The sequence below is a fragment of the Notamacropus eugenii genome, chromosome 5, assembly GCF_028372415.1.
Source record: "Notamacropus eugenii isolate mMacEug1 chromosome 5, mMacEug1.pri_v2, whole genome shotgun sequence".
Taxonomy (NCBI): Eukaryota; Metazoa; Chordata; class Mammalia; order Diprotodontia; family Macropodidae; genus Notamacropus; species Notamacropus eugenii.
In genome coordinates, this window is record NC_092876.1 from 394,718,983 (window position 1) to 394,737,761 (window position 18,779).

General features: G+C 36.7%; 1 protein-coding gene and 1 pseudogene across 2 annotated transcripts in view; both read right to left on the reverse strand.

The window, feature by feature from the left end:
• The window catches only part of XG (Xg glycoprotein (Xg blood group)), a 60,684-nt gene extending 42,767 nt beyond the window's left edge, over positions 1-17,917 (reverse strand). The window contains exon 1 of one of the 2 annotated variants that reach the window (XM_072614484.1): positions 17,617-17,917. In XM_072614484.1, coding sequence (XP_072470585.1) covers positions 17,617-17,677 — 61 coding nt within the window. In that variant the 5' untranslated portion in view covers positions 17,678-17,917. The remainder of the gene's footprint in view (positions 1-17,616) is intronic. The other variant, XM_072614483.1, reaches the window with a different exon arrangement.
• LOC140503604 (sorting nexin-7 pseudogene) lies at positions 14,536-17,181 on the reverse strand (annotated as a pseudogene).
• Positions 17,918-18,779: the final 862 nt, after the last annotated feature.

Consider the following 18,779-nt stretch of genomic DNA (forward strand, 5'->3'; position numbering starts at 1 on the left):
TGAAAATGATAATGTGAATTAGAAAACTATGCTTCCCTCCTAGGAAATTAGTTTCTCTTTCTGTAGGGGAAAGAGTGATGGAATTACAGTCAGAGGAGGTAGATTCAAATTCTCTCCCACTTGTCTGACTTTGAACAAATTATTTCCTTTATGTGTGACTCAGTTTCCTCATCTGCAAAATAAGGTTTGACTAAGATGACATCTTAGTTTAGGTTTAAATCTATGAGTTCATTAGCTTGATTTTGATCTTATTCTATGTCACTTTGTGATAACCTGCAGGCCAATATTCAACTCAACCAATATGTATAAGGCAAGGACTATGTGTGAGGCACTATATTAGATGTTGGGTAGGGTATACAAAAGCAAAAATGGAACAGTTACTATCTTCAAGAAGCTTTTGTCCACTGTCTTGATTCAATCTTCTGCCACTACTCCATTCGTAACAATTCTTTCTTTAATAACTCTTAAATTTTAACATTTCTTTTTACCATTCCACACAGGAATTTGAAGTCTTTAACATCTGAAAATTTAGATACAACCATAACCCCTCACTTCCATATTCATGCAAATTATAACTGTATTTATAGAATGCTAAACATCTCAGGATCTCAATCTAATAGATTTCCTCATTTCTACCAAGTATGAACTAAGTGGCAAAATCTATTTTATAGTCTGGACAGGGAATTGTTAAAAAATTATGGACAGAATCATTTCAATGCATTGGAGTCTAACTCTAAACTCTCTAAGGACAGAGACAGTCTTATCTAAAGCTTAAATTAAAATGCATTGCTTAATAAGTGGTTCTTGTTATTTTTCAATCAACAGAGTTATCCTATGCATCCTAGCACCTTCCTACATGGTAAGATCTTGACTTTGAGCAACTTATAGGCTAGACATATTAGTCACTAAATAAAGAAAAGCATTGACTGTAAATGAGAAACCAGTGTTTCTCCAATATCTAAGCTACTCTCAAGAGTTAGGTTAGGCATTTGGGGAAAGTGCACCTAATCTTAGAAGTTCTTTCCCTGGGTTTTGTAAGCTTTAAAAAAAAATGTGTATATCTGTCTATCTATCTATCTATCTATCTATCTATCTATCTATCTATATCTAGAGAGAGAGAGAGAGAGAGAGAGTTGTATTTCAACATATTTGGTTTCCTTTGTAATTCTTCATATTTGATTTTGTGCATTTAAAAACATTGTTAAGAGAAGGGGCCCATAGATTTCACCAGACTGCCAAAAAGGTTCAGGATACACACACACGCACACATGCGCACACACACACACACACACACACACACACAAAGGTTAAGAACCAGTGTCTTAGAAGATATTTTCTTTTAGGGAGGAGAGATGAATAAGCATTTACATAGTGCCTATTATGTGCCGGTCTCTGGACTAAGCACTTTGACAAATATACTTTCATTTGATCTTCACAAAAACCCTGTGAGATAGGTGCTATTATTATTCCCAACTCAACCTGACTCTTTTCATTATCAAATTGACATATAGCATCTGGAAAAAAATGAGGAAGGAAGGAATTAGGGGAAACTGATTCCTAAGAAATAAAAATTTAAACATTAAAGTAAAACTTTATTATTTTGGCCCTAAAGAAAGAGGGAAGAGGCAGGAAACAGGAGCTCAATATGAATATTTCATGAATAATCATTTTCTCTTTTATTTAAACAAGCATGCGTACTAAATGCAAACAGAGAAAAGTCATTTATCTCTTCATATAAAATCAATAACTACTCAATTATAAGCCTAGATAGGTTGATCAATTCTTGCCTCTTCAGTGTGTTAAAGTGCTTCATACAGAAATATGAAGCAAGCACCTTCACATTTCTGTAATCTTACTGTGAGAGCCTTTTGAAGTATATGACAAACAAGGCAAGATAAATATTTAAAGAATTTGTTTACACATATAGTATTCGAAAACACTTGCTTTAAAAGTAATGACTAAAAACAGAATCTTTAAAATAATTCTACTCATAGCATTGCTTTTCTTAGGATTAAACTTGGAGTAAGTTCATTCCTCTGGTTTAGAAAATAAATTCTATATCTATCATCTCCTTCCAACCAAAATTATATAAAATCCCAAAAATGTTAGTACAACAGCCTGCTGATGAGACTACCTGTCTCAAATTTTTCTCCACTGTAACCCAAAATCCATTCAGTCACTAAAGTGATTTTCCTAAAGTAGAGGCCCAATCATGTTCCCTCCCTCCAATTCAGTAAACTCCAGTGACTACATTATTGCCTCCAGGACCAAATACAAAATGTTCTGTTTGACATTCAAAGTGCTTCATAATCTATTCCTCTACTACCTTTCCAGTCTTCTCATACCTTACTCCCCAGAGAGTACTCTTTGATCCAGTGGCCTCCTCACTGTTACACAAACAAAACACACATCTCTGCTCTGGTCATTTTTTCGAGCTGTCTCATATGTCTTTGAATATTGAATATTTACTGCTCATTCTGTGTCTTCCTCATTAAGTTTCCTTCCCCTGTTGTGACTACGGATCTCCCTGACTTCCTTTCAGTCCCAACTAAGATCTCACCTTCTACAGGAAGCCTTCCCCAGCCTCATTAATTCCAGTGCTTTTTCCCTGTTAATTATCTCTTATTTATCCTGTATGTAGCTTATTTTGTACATATTTGTTTGAAAATAGTCTCTCCCATTAGATTAGAAGGTCCTTAAAGGCAAGGACTGTCTTTTACCCCTTTTTCATCCCATCCCAGCACATAGTGGGTGTTTCATAAATGTTGAATTATTTACTGTTTACATGAATTTGAGTAAGCATGTAAAATGACAAGGAAGTCCTTTCTTGCTGGTAAAAGTAGTATATAATCCTATGATTTAGGATCAACTCAGTAACCAGATAATGAAATTCTGAAGTTGTAACCAAGAGAGGCTCCTGAACAAGTAGGGGTTTGTGTGGGGTGTGGAGAAAATCATTAGGAGAATTTTAAGCAAAGGAACTGGAATGTGATTATGAGTCACTTTGGGTGGAGCAGATGACTACATTATTTATGCATGCCACAAGAAATGTGGAAGCACCACTGCTCCTCCTGATCTGAACTGAGGCTCTGTATGTTTACGCAGGCCAGCAGATAATACCAAAGTCACAGATGGTCTTGATGCTTTGGAAGGAAAGCATTTATTCTGAAGCAACACCTTCTAGGGGACCAATTCAACCCCAGGTTTCTTGTACATTGAATGTTAGATTTTAAATTTTTTTATTTTAAATATTTTTAAATATTCAAGTTAAATTAATTATATTATTAATTTAATTTTTAATTTTTAAATATTTTACCACATTCAGACATGTTTGGACTGATTTTTCTAATGAGCGGAGGCAAGAATTTGGACAGTCAGAATAGCTAGTTGCATTATCATTAATATTCTTTAATTCTTTAATTCATTCAACATTTATTAAGTACCTATGAGGGAATGGGATTCCTAGGCCTCTGTTATCCTTTTTAGTTCTAAATCTGTAACTTAATCATTCTCTGCAGTAGAACCCAAATCAGTAAGTTAGGTAGGCTTTTCAAGAGATTCAAAGTTTAGAGATAAGATACAGGATCCATTCTCAAGGAGCATAGAGGCTAACTGGGAAATATGGCAGGTAGGTGTCAGGTGTAACAGATAGCTGCACTGGATTTGGTGTCAGAAGGATCTGGAGTTGAACCCTTGCCCACACACTTAGTAAACTGAATGACTTTTGAGTAAATCCCTTCTCTGAGCCTTAATCCCCTCATCTGTCGATTGCCACTCTATGTAAAAGTGCTTTGCGAAATTTTAGAGTCAGCAAACATTTCTTAAGGACTTTCTGTGTGCCAGTTACTGCGTTCACTTCTGGGAAGGCAAAGGATGGTGCCTGCCCTCCAGAAGTTCACCTTCCAATAGAAGAGCCAATATAAAAACAACAACATAGATACAGGTATATAAAGCGTAAATTGACTAGAGGGTTTGGGAGGGCTAGGAAAGACTTCTTATTCTGAAGGAATTCAGAGGTGCAAGGAATTCCAGGCATGATGTGTACGTAGGGGCAGTGTCAGCCTATATGAAGAGCAGGAAGCAGGCTAATGTCTATATATGGTGTGTGTAGGAAAGAAAAGCACTACAGAAATTTGAGTTATTTTTGTTATTATTGTAATACGCATACAACCAACTTCTGCATTCCCCCTTCCATACTTTTGTTTGTGCCTTATTAAGTCCCAATTAGGTACTATGTGCTGGAGATAGAAAAGCAAAAGGAATTAGTATCCACCCTCCAGGAGCCTTATTGGCTTTTTCTCCACTTCATGTACTCAGCTTTCGTCCAATTTCTTTCATGAAGTTTCCACCGACAGCCCCAACCTACATCTACCTCCTACTGCTCTTTACACATGCATTATAGTATGCATTGCTTGAACTATTTCAGATAGGTCTGAAATAGCATCTCCTGGTTCTTCTAATGAGGATGGTGAAAATGATAATAATTAGCACTTATATATTGCTTTCATAAATGTTTCCAAAGTGCTTTACAGATATTACCTCACTTTTCCATCACAATAACTTTATGGGGTAGGATCTATGATCATCCCCATTTTTCAGATGAGAAAATTGAGGCATTCAGAGGTTAAGGGACACAGAGCTAGTAGTAATGTGAACTCAGGTCATTGTGACTGCAGCACTAGTCTTCTATCCACTATGTTTTCTTGCTATCTATATCTGGAAGGTGTATATTTTTTCCTAATTGTAGCGTTAGACTAGGTGATGAATGAGGAGACTTCTACCTCAGGAATTCAGTTTCTATGATTCTCCATCTCTGTTGTAGGTTTTGTCAGTTGCCGAGCAGGGCAAAGACAAAGTTTACCTCATAATCTTCACTACTCCCTGCCAGAAGCAACTAGTGGTACATTGGATACAACTCTAGTGGACTCTAGATAGGAACACCTGGGTCCAAATTCAGCCTCTGACACTTGCTAGTTGTGTGATTCTGGGCACAAATGAATAAATTAATGATGATATAAAATAGAATTAATAAACTTCGGAGTGTAATAAAACTTAGTTCTGAACCACAATTTGCCTCAGTTTCCTCATCTGTAAAATGATGACAATAATGGCTTCTACCTCTCAGGGTTATTGTGGGATCAGATGAGATAATATTTGTGAAGATCACTTAGCATAGTACCTAGTAGATAGTAGGTACTATATAAAAACTTTTTCTCTTCCCTCATAAGACCCAAAAACTGTTAACTAAAGTAAGTGCCTTCAAGAGGGTGGTTATTGACAAGGAAGATTGGGGACGATCATGAAGAAAGCTTCCATTTTAACTGGACTTTAAAAGGTGAGTGGTAATGCAATAAGAAAACTGAGTTGGGGTGTGAATATTACCAGGGTAGCCAAGAGCATATACAAAAGTATAGAGATGCCATAGAGCGTTGCTGTTGTGGTTTTTTTTTGGGGGGGGGGGGACTGGGAGTGGGGATAAAGAGAAGGTTCATATAACTGTAGTTCTATAGTAAATACAGAGGAATACCGTAAGGTAAAGATGGAAAAGGATAGGGAGATTCAGTTGTGGAGGGCCTTGAATTCCAAGCAAAGAAGTTTGACCTTGGTCAACAAGCAGGCAACAGGAAGACTGACAACGTACTGAAATAAGCTCCCATCATTAAAAATTGACTTCAAGAGTCATAGTCTTGCACTCAGAACAAGAGACAGGGAACTGGAAACCAAATCCTATCCTTTTGTTTTCCATCAATAAGCTTGGTGATCTTTATTCAATTAAACAAATAATTCAGTTCAGCAAGCATTTATGCAATTCACTATGTACAAGACCCTGGGCAGGATACCAGGGTACAGAGACAAAAATGAAACAGTTCCTGTCCATAAACAGCTCAGATTCTTTGGAATCAAATGTTTCTATTAGCTTGATTCCTCAGTTCCTAAAAGAAATAAGAATATTCTCAAACAATATTGTTGCTTTATTGATCATTATTGATTTTGACATTTAATATCATGAGAATATAAATTTTTAGAGTTGGAGAATGTCAATATTGGACAAAAGCTTGGAGATCATTTATTCCAACCTCCATATTTTATTGATGAAGAAATTGAGGTTTAGAAAGGATAATAATACTTGACATTTATATACTGCGTACTATGAGGTGAAATAAACAATTATTAATAACCAAAGATTTGGGGAGATTCAGAGTTTCCCTTTTTTTAAAGTCCTGATTTCAAAAGTTCAGTCTCTTGAAGGATTCATTTGATTGGCATGGTCCAATCAAATTGGACCATAATATTGGATTAACTTTCTTACCAGATCTTACCAGATCCCACCCAGGTGGGGAAACCATTGTGCTCTGTTCAGTTCTGGGTGGGAAAAAATAATTTGAATAGATTGTCCAAGGCTGGGGGTAACTTAGAAGTGAAAGACATAATCAGACTTGATTTGAATAGATTCAGTCCCTCACTGTAATATTCATTCTCTCATTAATTGTTAACCAATCAGGGTTGATTGCCACCCTCAGGAACACTTCTTTTCCAAAGAATTGATAAGACTGAGTCTACCACCATGATTATCTTTGGTCTCAGAGAGAGACAGCCAAATGACCATTCTTTTATTAGTAAATATATTGGAATTATTAATAAAATGATTAAATTACCCAAAAACTATGTCTCTTGAACTTTTTAAACACCACAGAGGTCTTCTAATCCCTGTTATTGGAGAAACCAAGCATGGCAGATCTTTTGAACTGAGGAATTCTGAGATGCAGAGAACCATGCCAATCAAATGTCTACACTAAATTTGGCACCAATATGGTGAGCTCCACGAGCAGGGAACCAACCAAACTGCCTAAGGAGGGATGAACTGGAAACAAAACCAGTGGCGGAACCACCTTTGTCATTGGGCCTCCACTCTGGGAGAGATAGGGAGAGACAGTCTTTTTAATTTTTTTTTTTTAAATTTTGATATTTGTCCTTAGTTTTAAAAATTACATCAAAGGTTTTTACATATGTTATCCCCAGTGCCTAGCACAGTGTCTTATGTATTACAGATACCTAAAAATATTTGTTCACTGACTGATATAAGACTGACCTCAGAGCTGCTCGCAGGAAACAATAATATGGAATCATTTCTCTTTTCTATAAATTCAGAACTTTGTGTTTAGTTATTGAGATGGAATTACATCATAGGGAATAGATTTAAAGCTGGAAGGGACCTCAGGGGCCATCAAATCCAACCTACTCATTGGTGCTTTATTAAGGTTTCTTGAATGAATCAAAGTTAAACGTCCTTTTCCAAACTCACTGGAGTTAGAGGTAAATTTAATAAGTTTATTACTTTGCCACAGTTAATAAATGAAAGAGTCAAGATTAAAACCTATGCTCTTACTCAAACTTCATCTCTCTTGACATTACCTAGTGCTTTCCTCAGTATGATTAATAAAGCTGGGTTCTGATAAAATTCACTTTTGTGAAAATAGTCTTTCTAGACCCTCCAGTAATGAAGTTTCTCTGGATAGAGGTCAAGCTATATGTACCTTCAAAAAAATATGCTAAAGTCATATTCCAATGTCTTCCTAGTAGGATATTTCATTATTGTAATGAATACTTATATCCCTACTAATAAAGTGAGATTGTAAAAAATTTTGCAAATTTAAGCAATTCAATTGCTATCTGTAATAAAGCCTTGAAAGCTGCCACTGACAAATAAAGAACAATAACTCTATGAATAAGGTTAATGAACACATAGTGAAAAAATAAAAGCATAGGACAGCTAAATCATCAATTTTCATTGAATTTTTTAGTTTGTATAGGAAGAAAAGAGTAACCTATTGAAAGCTCAGAGGAGAAAAGGAAAGAAGTGAAAAATATCGCTACTGACTTTTTTTTCCTGCTAGCTGAATTTATTAGCAACTCAATGTTAGTTTTGTATTTCTGTCATGTCTGACTCTTTGTGATACCACTCAGGTTTTCTTGACAAAGATACTGGACTGGTTTGCCATTTCTTCCTCCAGCTGATTTTACAGGTGAGGAAACAGAGGCAAGCAGGGTGAAGTGACTTGCCCAAGGTCACGCAGCTAGTAAGGGTCTGAGACTGGATTTTAACTTAGGTCTTCCTTACTCCACGCACTGACTTCTATCCACTGAGCCACTTAGTTGCCCTAATGCTAATTTACATCTGATTTCATTATGTCACTATATTCAAATTCAATACCAAAATTTGATGACAGATGTAAAAATTATCTTCTTCTTATGTATCCAAAACATCTTGTTGATAAGTATTTGCATTTTCAACAATTGTTTGTCATTTTTACCCGTGGGATTTGAATTACTTTAGTATTAAAATAACTTATCAATTGAGATCTTGTCTACTGTGGTCCATTGTTGGGCACAAGGCTATACAATAAAGTCACTTTGCAAATCTTATTGCCTATATTGGCAATACTTTTCAATGTTTCTACAAAGAAAGTCAAGAATTTTACATATCTATTACAGAAATCTCATTTGGATAGGAGTGAAATATCATTTCAATCAGAATACTATTTAAATTTCCTACTTCTCCAGTCTCTTCAAACTTTATTCCAGGTATTCTACAATCCAGCAACATTGACCTATTTGCTATGCCTTGAACAAGAAGCTCCATTTCTTGACTGTATCTCTTTTCTTTGACTGTCCTCATGTTTAGAATGCTGTCTCTCTCCATATCCAACTCCTGGACTTCCTGGCCTCCTTTAAAATATCAATTGCATCTTTTACAAGAGGTCTTTCCCACCCCCCACCCCCACCTCAGTTCCTTCCCTCTGACATTGCCTTCCATCCACCCAGTATATGGCTTGCATTTGTACATAGCTTTTTGCATGTCATCTCCCCCACTATAACTTTTTGCAGACAAGAACTGCTTTTGTGTCTCTTTGTATCCCCAGTACTCTGTACAGTATCTGGCACATAGTAAGGGTTTAATAATGATTATTGCTTGACTGACTGATTCAATTGTTTCCAAAAAAATACATAGGTTCTCTTACAGTTCTAACTGGTTCATTTGCTATGTGTGCTATTTGGTTGAGTTTGTGTGATCAGTTAAAGAAAAATAAAGGTTGACATTAATTTGATTTACTATTCAATTTATTTCTAATTGTTTATAGGGACAGCTGGCTTCAGGCATTCATACCTGGGTTCAGATTTCTACCTCTGACATTGACTAGCTGTAACCTCTCTGAGCGTTAGTTTCCTAATCTGTAAAATGGAATAACAATAACTTACAGGGTTGATGTGAGGCTCAAATGAGGTATTACTTAAAATGTAAAATGTCATATAAATGTCAGTTACTATAACGTATGGGTCATACTTCTACTATCACAGATCCCAGGAGAGACTTTAGAGGCTGGGTAGGGAAGGGCCTTTCCATTTAATGGAGCCATGATCAAGGACATGATTTCAAATCACTTCTAGCCCTTGAGACGAAAGATGAAAATAGAGAAGGAAAACAAAACCCTTTGGAGATGAACTGAAAGATAGAAGAGGACTTTTTAAAGATGCCAGAGAAGATGTAGCTTCAGAAAGCCGGAAGCTCCCACACCCAGAGCTAAGGTTGGGGAGCAGGTTCTAGAAGGGTTGAAACATCTAGCAATCTTGCCAAACTACCCTAGCTTGAAAGCATAGGCTTGAGTCCAACCTCCAGCACAGATAGGATTGAGCTGACACTGTACACAGGAGCTTAAAGAAGAGGTTGATTCAGTAAGATGTAGGAAACCAAAAAATATTAAGGCTGAGTTGTTTCTCTGTCCATATGCAGGGAAGACCAGGATTACTGGTTAAGATCTCTGTAATCCTGTAACATCATGCTATAGGTTTCTTTATTGGGGAAATATATAGGTGTCTTTATTGCCCTTTAAACAAAAGAGCAGAGCAAGAGAGAAGGGGAAAAAAAGCATGACTCCTTTGCTGAAGATGAAGTAGTAGGTGAGGAGCTCAGTTAGGCAGGAGGTAATCGCAGTGAAATACTGATGAGAGAAAAATAGGGTTTAGTGGCTACCACATGACATACTAGGAGCTGACACAGGGAATTCCAGTAGAGTTGTCCCAAATGTAGATGTCCCCAAAGCCAAGGGATCAAGTTTTTAGCCTCTATTCACCCTGTGGAAAGGTTGATACTAGAGACACAATATGATGTATCAATCAATTCTGGTCAGTCCATAAACAATTATTAAGTGCCCTCTATGTATAAGGTGATACAAAAGTAACAATAAAATAATTCTTGCTCTCAAGGAACTTAAATTCTATTAGGAAATCAACAAATGCTTAAATATGTGCATTCAACATATAAGCCAGATAGATACAAGGTAAATTGGAGGAGCAGGGGGGAGGAAAGGGAACTAACAGATAGCAGGATCAGAAAGGATTTCAAGTAGAAGGTGTCACTTGAAGACAGTCCCAAAGGGACTCTAAAAGGCAAAGGTAAATAGGGAGTCACAAGAGATCATCTTCCAGGTATGGAGAACAGCCAACACAAATGCAAGATGGAAAGTGTCTTGGCTTTATGTTCAGGAAACCTGGGTCCTGATAATTACTACTTGAGTAAGCTAGGGCATGTCACTTAACCTCTGTCTTAGGCTCAATCTATTTATCTGTAAAATGAGCTGGTTGGACTAGATAACCTTTGAGGTTTAAATCCCATGATCCTAAGTCCATGTCAGAGAACAGAGAACAGAAACCCTGGAGATATGTGGGTATCATCATCTCTTAGAGATTCAATTGATCTCCAGAGTGAGCACCACCAGTAAAGGTTTTAGAGACTACTTGATGTACTACTAGTTTTTATTCTGTTGAAAAACCTGTTTACCACTTTGTAGCTCACTGCGGAGACTCACATCCTACTGTGCTCTGAAGAGGAGCACCAGATTTCAAGTAAATTGGATATTTTTCTTCCAGTCTTAGCAAAATAAAACCGAGTTACAGAAAGTGTTTATTTACCAGAGTAAAAACTCCCCATTACACTTGAGGGCAAGATGGCCTCTGCTGACACCAGCAAGATTCATGATAATTTTGTGTTTGTATTTGTTTTGGCATTAAAAGAGAATTGTGAGTGTTTTCTGGAGAATTAGTGCTCTGATTCCCCTCTAAACTGAACTGCTCCATCATAAATCACTTTTTGAGAAGGATAAGCAACTCAAAACAATCTAGCCAAGACCACCAGGCATTTAAGCACTTCCTGAAACAGTCATATCCAGTAGTCAAAGGTGGACATGCCAAGTGTGTAGTTTATGGTAATAAAAAATTAGAAAAAAAAGACTTTAATAGCTCCTTCTCTGTCCTGAATAGCTCAGGAATAACAAACATTGCTGAAAGTATTTTTGACTTTGATGCGCAGGCCTGAGTAATGCTGTTCAGCTGTTGCCAAGAAAGCCCTTTATCTTGACTTGAAGTGTTTTAAAGATTTTGTAGGAGTGTTTGCATTTTAGTCAAGCAGACACAGAATGCATCCTTCATTACAATGACCTTGAAGATTCCTACTCATTATAATTTTTTTCAATGACATAGTATGAGGAATAATATTTCCCTGTCCTAGTCTTTTTAGGAGCAAATGGCCAATGAGAAAAGTGTCATGACCTTGAACTCTGGAGGAAAACTTGATTTCAGTCTTGTGATTTTTTTCTTGGGAACATTCTGTAAATACCTTTCTATATTACATAACCATCAAAAGTACAGTCTTCGTATTTTAATACAAAATGATAAAAAGGCAAAAACCAATACACAGTATCTCAGTTTGGGTCAGTGATGCTAACCCTGGAGCCTCAATAAGACAACTTGTGCCTTTCAAGGTTATGCAGCTGGTTCTGCTGGCTAGACCTCACTGCTGATTGGCTAAGCAACCCTTGGCAAATGAAGTGACCTTGATCAAGTAGTTTGATTTCTACAACAGCAAACATCATGAGGATGCTGTAAGAACTAATAAGTGGAAAGGGTATTATTATTATTCTATCACATTCATGGAGCAACTCTATGCCGTAGTAACTATGGGGGGAGGTAGGTATGAAAATGCTGAGTGGAAGATTAAGGAAACATAAAAATTGGATAAATGCTTTGGAAAATATGGCTATTCAGTATAGTTTCTTGTACAAAACACAATTAGATGCTGTGTTTGGAAAGATGGATAAAGGTTGTTGGATTCATTTATATGAATTTCAGTTTTCAAATTTATGTGAAGCCCATCTCTTGTTCAATATCATTTCAAGGCCATTCAGTTTTAAGAAGCAAGATGAATTAAAGGTAAAATGGATATGACTCATTTTTTTTTTACTTTTAGTTCTTAAAAATAGTAAGCAATGACATTAATGTGATTTTTCTGACCTATACATCATGCTTCTATTCAGCCTTGAAAAACATGATTTTAGTCAATCAACAAATATTTGTTAAGTGATTACTATGAGCCCAGCACTATGTTAAGTGCTGGAAATATGAAGACAGAAGTGAAATAGTCTCTGCCTCCAAGGACCTTACCTGGGGCTACCAAGGGAATCAACATAGCCTGTACATATATATGTATAATTATTTACAAAATATAGACAAAATGAACAGAAGGTTATTTGGAGGAAGAAAGCACTTGCAGTTCTGGGGATCAAGGAAGAATCCGTGGAGAAGATGATACTTGAGTTGGTAGCATTTGAAGAAACCTAGGAATTCTAAGAGGTAGGAGTAAGAAATCATAGAATTCCGGATATGTAAGTCATTTAGTGCAAAGGTACGGACTTGACAGATCACCATCTGTCATGAGTGAGGAACAAAAACCAATTTGATTGGACCATAGAGTGTGGGAAGAGCAACACTGTGTAAAAAGGCTAGAAAGGTAGGTTGGGGCTTATCCTATTCTCCAGAATGTGAATTCCACTAATTTGTTATTAATTGGGAAATCAGGGCAGCTGGGTGATGCAGTAGATAGAGTACTCTACCTGGAGTCAGGAAAACCTGAGTTCAAATCTAGCCTCAGATACTTATTAGCCATGTGACCCTGGGCAAATCATGGAACCCTGGTTTCCCCAATTGTAAAATGTTGTTGTTGTTGTGTTCATCCTTCGTTGCCAAAGAAGACCATGCCATCAGAGAAATGATGACGTGACTTGCACTTGACTTTGATTTGAGTGAGGGAGGGCTGTGCAAGGACACCAGCCTCACTTCCCCTCCAGAACCATCTGAATTCAGTCACCAGATATTCATCAGGATTAATAGAGATGACCCAGGATTCAATGGGAGATCTTGCCCCCTTTAGGCCAAGGCCTATGCAGGTACTCACTTAGGGTGAGGTAATGCTCATTCAGTGAATGGGCCTGTTTAGGAAGTAGTCAGGGGATGGTCCCTTTAATGAGATAAAGAAAAATAACTAAATCAAGCTGGGAGGGAAACAGCAACAGTTACTACTGATAATCACTCTTAAGCCAGGAGGGTCCAGAAAACAGTCCTGAAGTGGAGCTTGGGCAGGGGCTAGTGCTGTACAATCTATGAGCTTCAGAGTGCAGTCTACTGTTTCATAAACCCAAAGACTCCAGTTTCTGGGATAAGAACTCACTATTTCACAAAAAGTCCTGGGAAAACTGGAAAACAGTATGAAAAAACTAGGTATAGACCAACATCTTACACTGTATATCAAGATAAGATCAAAGTGAGAGCATGATTTAGACATAAATGGTGATGCCATAAGTTAATTAGGAGAACAAGGAATAGTTTACCTTTCAGATTTATGGAGAAGGGAAAGAATTTATGACCAAACAAGATATAGAGAATATTATAAAATGCAAAATGGATAATTTTAATAACATTAAATCTAAAAGGTTTTGCACAAACAAAACCAATGCAACCAAGACAAGATGGAAAGCCAGTGTTTCTCATAAAGCCTCATTTCCCAAATATATAGAGAACTGTCATATTATAAGAATACAAGTCATTCCCTCGTTGATAAATTGTCAAAGAATGTGGACTGACATTTTTCAGATTAAGAAATTAAAGCTATCTATAGTCACATGAAAAAGTGATCTAAATCTCTGTAAAATAAACTAGAGAAGGAAATGGCAAAATATTCTAGTATATCTGCCCAGAAAACCCCAAATGGGGTCAAGAAGAGTCAAGCATGACTGAAACAATTGAACAACAACAAAGACAAAGTATTACCAACGCTCTCTTTTATCTAAACCTCAAAGTGCCACATAAATGAGTTATTGCTACTATTATTACAGAGTAATTATATTATAACAGTAAACTATATAATACTTGTTATAGTAAACTATTATATTGGAACTTGGAAAAGTATATTTTACACATAAAAAAAGGATTCATTGAAGGTTCTCTCTGAAATTTTTCAGGTAGGAAACCTCTGTTCCTTTGGGATGAGTTTAACAAGGTAACTCTTTAGAAAATCCTTGGCTTTTTCTCATTTGACTAGTCAATAAGATATCTCTTCTAGAGCGAAAGCAATTCATAAACAACTAACTCCCACTTACACAGTATTTTTAACTAAGCAAAGGATAGCCAGCCTTTGCTACAAGTCAGTAATCTACAACTCCTAAGCAAGAAGAGCACCTCTTACTCTCTGGTGATTATTCCCTTTTATTCCACAGAGTTGGAAGATGTAGTTCAAAACCTGATACCACTCTACTCGTGCAGATTTGTTTCACATTATCCTTTACTCTCCCAACAGACTGGATCAGTCTTGCTCCTGACAGAGCTCTTCCTTTGCTTGTAATAACCTTATTCCCTAAGCAAGTTTGGGATTCCCTCTCTTCCTTCTTTTCGCTTGATAAATTCCTACCTTAATTTTAAAGCCCATACCACCTCCCTTTTGATATTTCCCTAATCTTCTTAATCACTCACCACCTTCTGACTCAGACTTCACATATCGCTTGGATTTGTAACTTCTGATGTACTAAAGCCAGGATCAGAAAATTGTGATTCCTTGTTACCTGTTTATGTACAGTCTGGTTGCTGACAGCTTTCTATATCTTAAAATGAAGTTTAAAAATATCAAAACCATTCTAAGCCTGAGGAATTTGGCCATTGGGTCAAAATTTGTAGTCCCCTACACTAAAGTTTTTGTCTGTGTTGCATCTTATCCTCACACTAGACCATCAAATCCTAGAGTAAAGGGGGTTATATCCGATTTAAACTTTCAATAAGCTTCAGGACACAGTACACTGCTCTGCATATGATAAATGCTTAATAAATGTTTGTTGTTATAATTGGCCAACATCCTCACTGTTTGCACTTAATGTGTTTCTAATCATTATACTTTTCTTAAACAGGTTAATCTACTCTCTGAAAACAAATAATAAAAAGAATGGGGGAAAAATGTATGTCTAGGTAAGTGACTTTTCATCCTGAAACCCTTGGGAGGAAAACCTCTGGGATGATTTTATTAAACTTTTTTTTACTAAATGGAGCTTTTACAACCTATTTAAAATTAAAATCCCAAATGCAGAGTGTTTGAGAAAAAAATTGTCATACACAAATATTTACAGACAAAAATTTTGAAATAAAATAATTAAAACTAAGATATATATGTACATACATATAATACACATATAATATATTTAACACTCACATATCCATCTTTATGTATGTATATGTATATGTACACCATGATCAAAATGAGGGTGAGGATTTTGGAGTACCCGAGTTTTCAAATTATTGGCTTTCCAGATAAAGTGGCTACATATTGACCCAGTTATATTAAATGAACCCCATCCCATAAAGAATGTCTTTGGTTAGTTGGCACCAGGTTAGGCAAAAAGTTCTTAGGTATGCCCAAGGTTTACTTCAGATATTTCTTCCAGCTCTAGCATTGGTTTGAGTTTTAAGGAAGGACTCCCATGTGGCAAGGCACTCTTCATAGTAGCCAATATTTTTCTCAGCCATATCTGTAAATGCCAACTTGATATCATTTAGTATATTTTGTTTTCATCTGTCCCAGCTTTCAGAGCATTCCACTTTATTTTCTATTTTTCTGATCTGTTTTGTAAGCAACTCCTTTTTAGCTTTTTTGTATATCAAAGCTTCAACTCTGGAATCCAGTTCAGCCTGAATTTGATCTCTTCTTTTCATAACTTCCACCAATATTTCATTACAAAGAACATATTCATGTACAACTGGAAGAAGTATCTTGGAAAGATCAAATATTTGTCTTTCAGTGGCATTATAACACTTGTGAATGTAGCTGGCCACACCTTTCAGGGAGTCAACCAGATCTTCTGATGTAGACCACCAGGTATAGATTGGTCCATATTCCTTCATTTCCTCAAAATACTCCTTTTCTTCCTTGTAAATTATGTGAGATATTTTGTCTATTAAGTTTACCTACTGGCTAAATGTTCCCACATAATTATTCATTTCAGTGAACTCATCTGTGACATTTTTAACTCCTTTCACTGAAGATGCTACAGCTCTGTCAGCCCCATCCTGCTAAGTAATCCAGGACCTTATTTCTTGAGCAAAGAGGGTTTATAGGCTTGTGTAATAAGAAAAACTTTGAAATCTTCATTAAAGTTGGAAGATCAGCAATTCAATTTAAGAATTTATGCAGTGCCTTTTTTCAAGTCTCAATAAAGTCATCATTAAACCATTTCTACCATGCCTTTCATTATGAATTTTTCAGGCAAAGGAGAACTAAGGAGGGTGGGATGTACTTCTTCAAGTTTTCCCTTTAACCAAAGAAAATCTAGATAACGTCTTTGAACTTCAAATTCGCTAGAATCAAATTCACCCTGAGATGTCTTAGTTGTAACTCTGTAAATGATGAAAGTTTCAATTGTGGCTTTCAGGATTGACTATAATGACAAGGTCCATCAAGTCTGGCTCATCTTCAAACTTATATTGGTTTATCATGGATAAAGTGGATGCTGTCATCAAAGGACTAAACAAGCTCATGTCCATCAGGAAGGCACTCTTTCTGAAGACCTCTGCGTCATCCTTATCCTCATCTAGGTCCAGCACCTCTTGTTTCAACAGGACTACTGCTCTGTGGCTCCTGCTGGGGCTCTCCCCAGTGCTGCTGCCCACCCCAACACCGTGGTCGCTACCGCTGTCACCCCTCTTGGATGATTTTAAAATGTGAAAATAAAAGCTGCTCTTGTTTGAGCCCTTGGGAATAGGTTTTAAAAGAAGAAATTTTTGGTAAATCTCATAATCTCCCAGATTAATCATGCTAAAACATACAAGGTTACAAATAATATACGATCTTACATATTTTGAATTGGAAGCAAGTGATTAAAAATTACAAAAAACAATCATATAGATAAGTGAGGAAAATATACCTATTTGTAATTCAAATAGAAACAAAATAGGAATTTATTTATTTCAGGGCCAAAGGAGAGATTTTTTTTTTTACTTCCATAACTTAGTCTCTTGCTGATTAGTGACTACATTTGTAGCTCCATTTCCTAGTTCTCTAATGGGTTTTTTAGTTTCCACCCATCACGAAAAATATAATAAGTAAACTCTCTCCATTTTTTCCCCAAGTCTCTTACAGATTGGTATATTACACTTAGCTAGAAACCGGTTTGGAGAAAGGAGAAAAAAGTTACAGAAGGGAAGTCCACACCTAAACAAACATCCCCCAAATTATATCACACCTGTTACCTTGAATGTGAATCAGAAGGCACAGGAACATGAGGAAGGAGATTTTCTGCCATTTTTCCATGGTCTTCGATGGAGGAAACTTCAACAGCTGCTCATTCCAAATAAACAATATTCAAAACCCCTCCCACCTTTGTGGATGTCTAGTCTTCAAGGGTGGATATGAGAGAAGGGGCGAGCTATGTGGCAAACAGTTCTTTAGGTAGGGAGCGTTAGGGAGAGCCACATTCCGCCTTCACCAAAATCTCATAGACTTGTCAGGAATATTCTAAGTCCAGGTAGCCAAGGAACAAAGGGAGGTACAGGTATGTGCATGCTTTAAGTATGCGTGGGTAATTAGCTTCTCAGTATGAGGTGTCAATCAGGTTGCAACTTAGGCTTAATAGAATGGCATGTCTTGTCATTAAAGCACCAATGAGAAAATGGGGCTTCTGGAAGCTGGCATAGCTTGCTCCTATGCCTTGCCTCCCTTTTGGAAAGGGGTGGTACTCCAAGTTCAAAGGCACTTCCCCTAGAGCTATGGCACGAACATACACAACAACTTCTTAAGTAGCTTGCAAAACTCCAAGTGATTCAATATTCCCTTTTGGGAAGAACTGGGAGAGCAGCAGCCTGGTCCGTCTAACTTTGGATGGGCATTAGGATCATAGAGTAAGTGCTGCAAGGGACTTTAGAAGTGTTGGACACCCCACCCCAACCCCACCTCCATTTCTCTTTTTCTGTGTTTTCATGAGTTCATTCAGCAAATCATAATGAGCTCTTTTTTTGCATTCATTTGTACTCTTCCAGTTACCCTGGGGGATAAAAACAAGTAAAAAATTGGATCCTACTTTTAAGGGGATAATTACCTAATTAGGACCACACACAAGGATGAAAAAGTTAGCTATCAATACTAGTTAGTATTTACGTAGTACCTTTAGATTTGAAAAGTGCTTTACAACTATTTTTGACATTTTGTCCTCACAACAATCCTGGGAGGTAGATGCTACTATTATTGCCAATTTACAGATGAGGAAACCGAGACAGAGAGAGATTAACTGACTTGCCTAGTGTCATACAACTATTAATAATAATAATTAATGACTGACATTTACATAGCACTTACTATGTACCAGTTGTGATAAGTGCTTTACAATTCTTTTTATTTTTTTAGGAAATCAGAATTA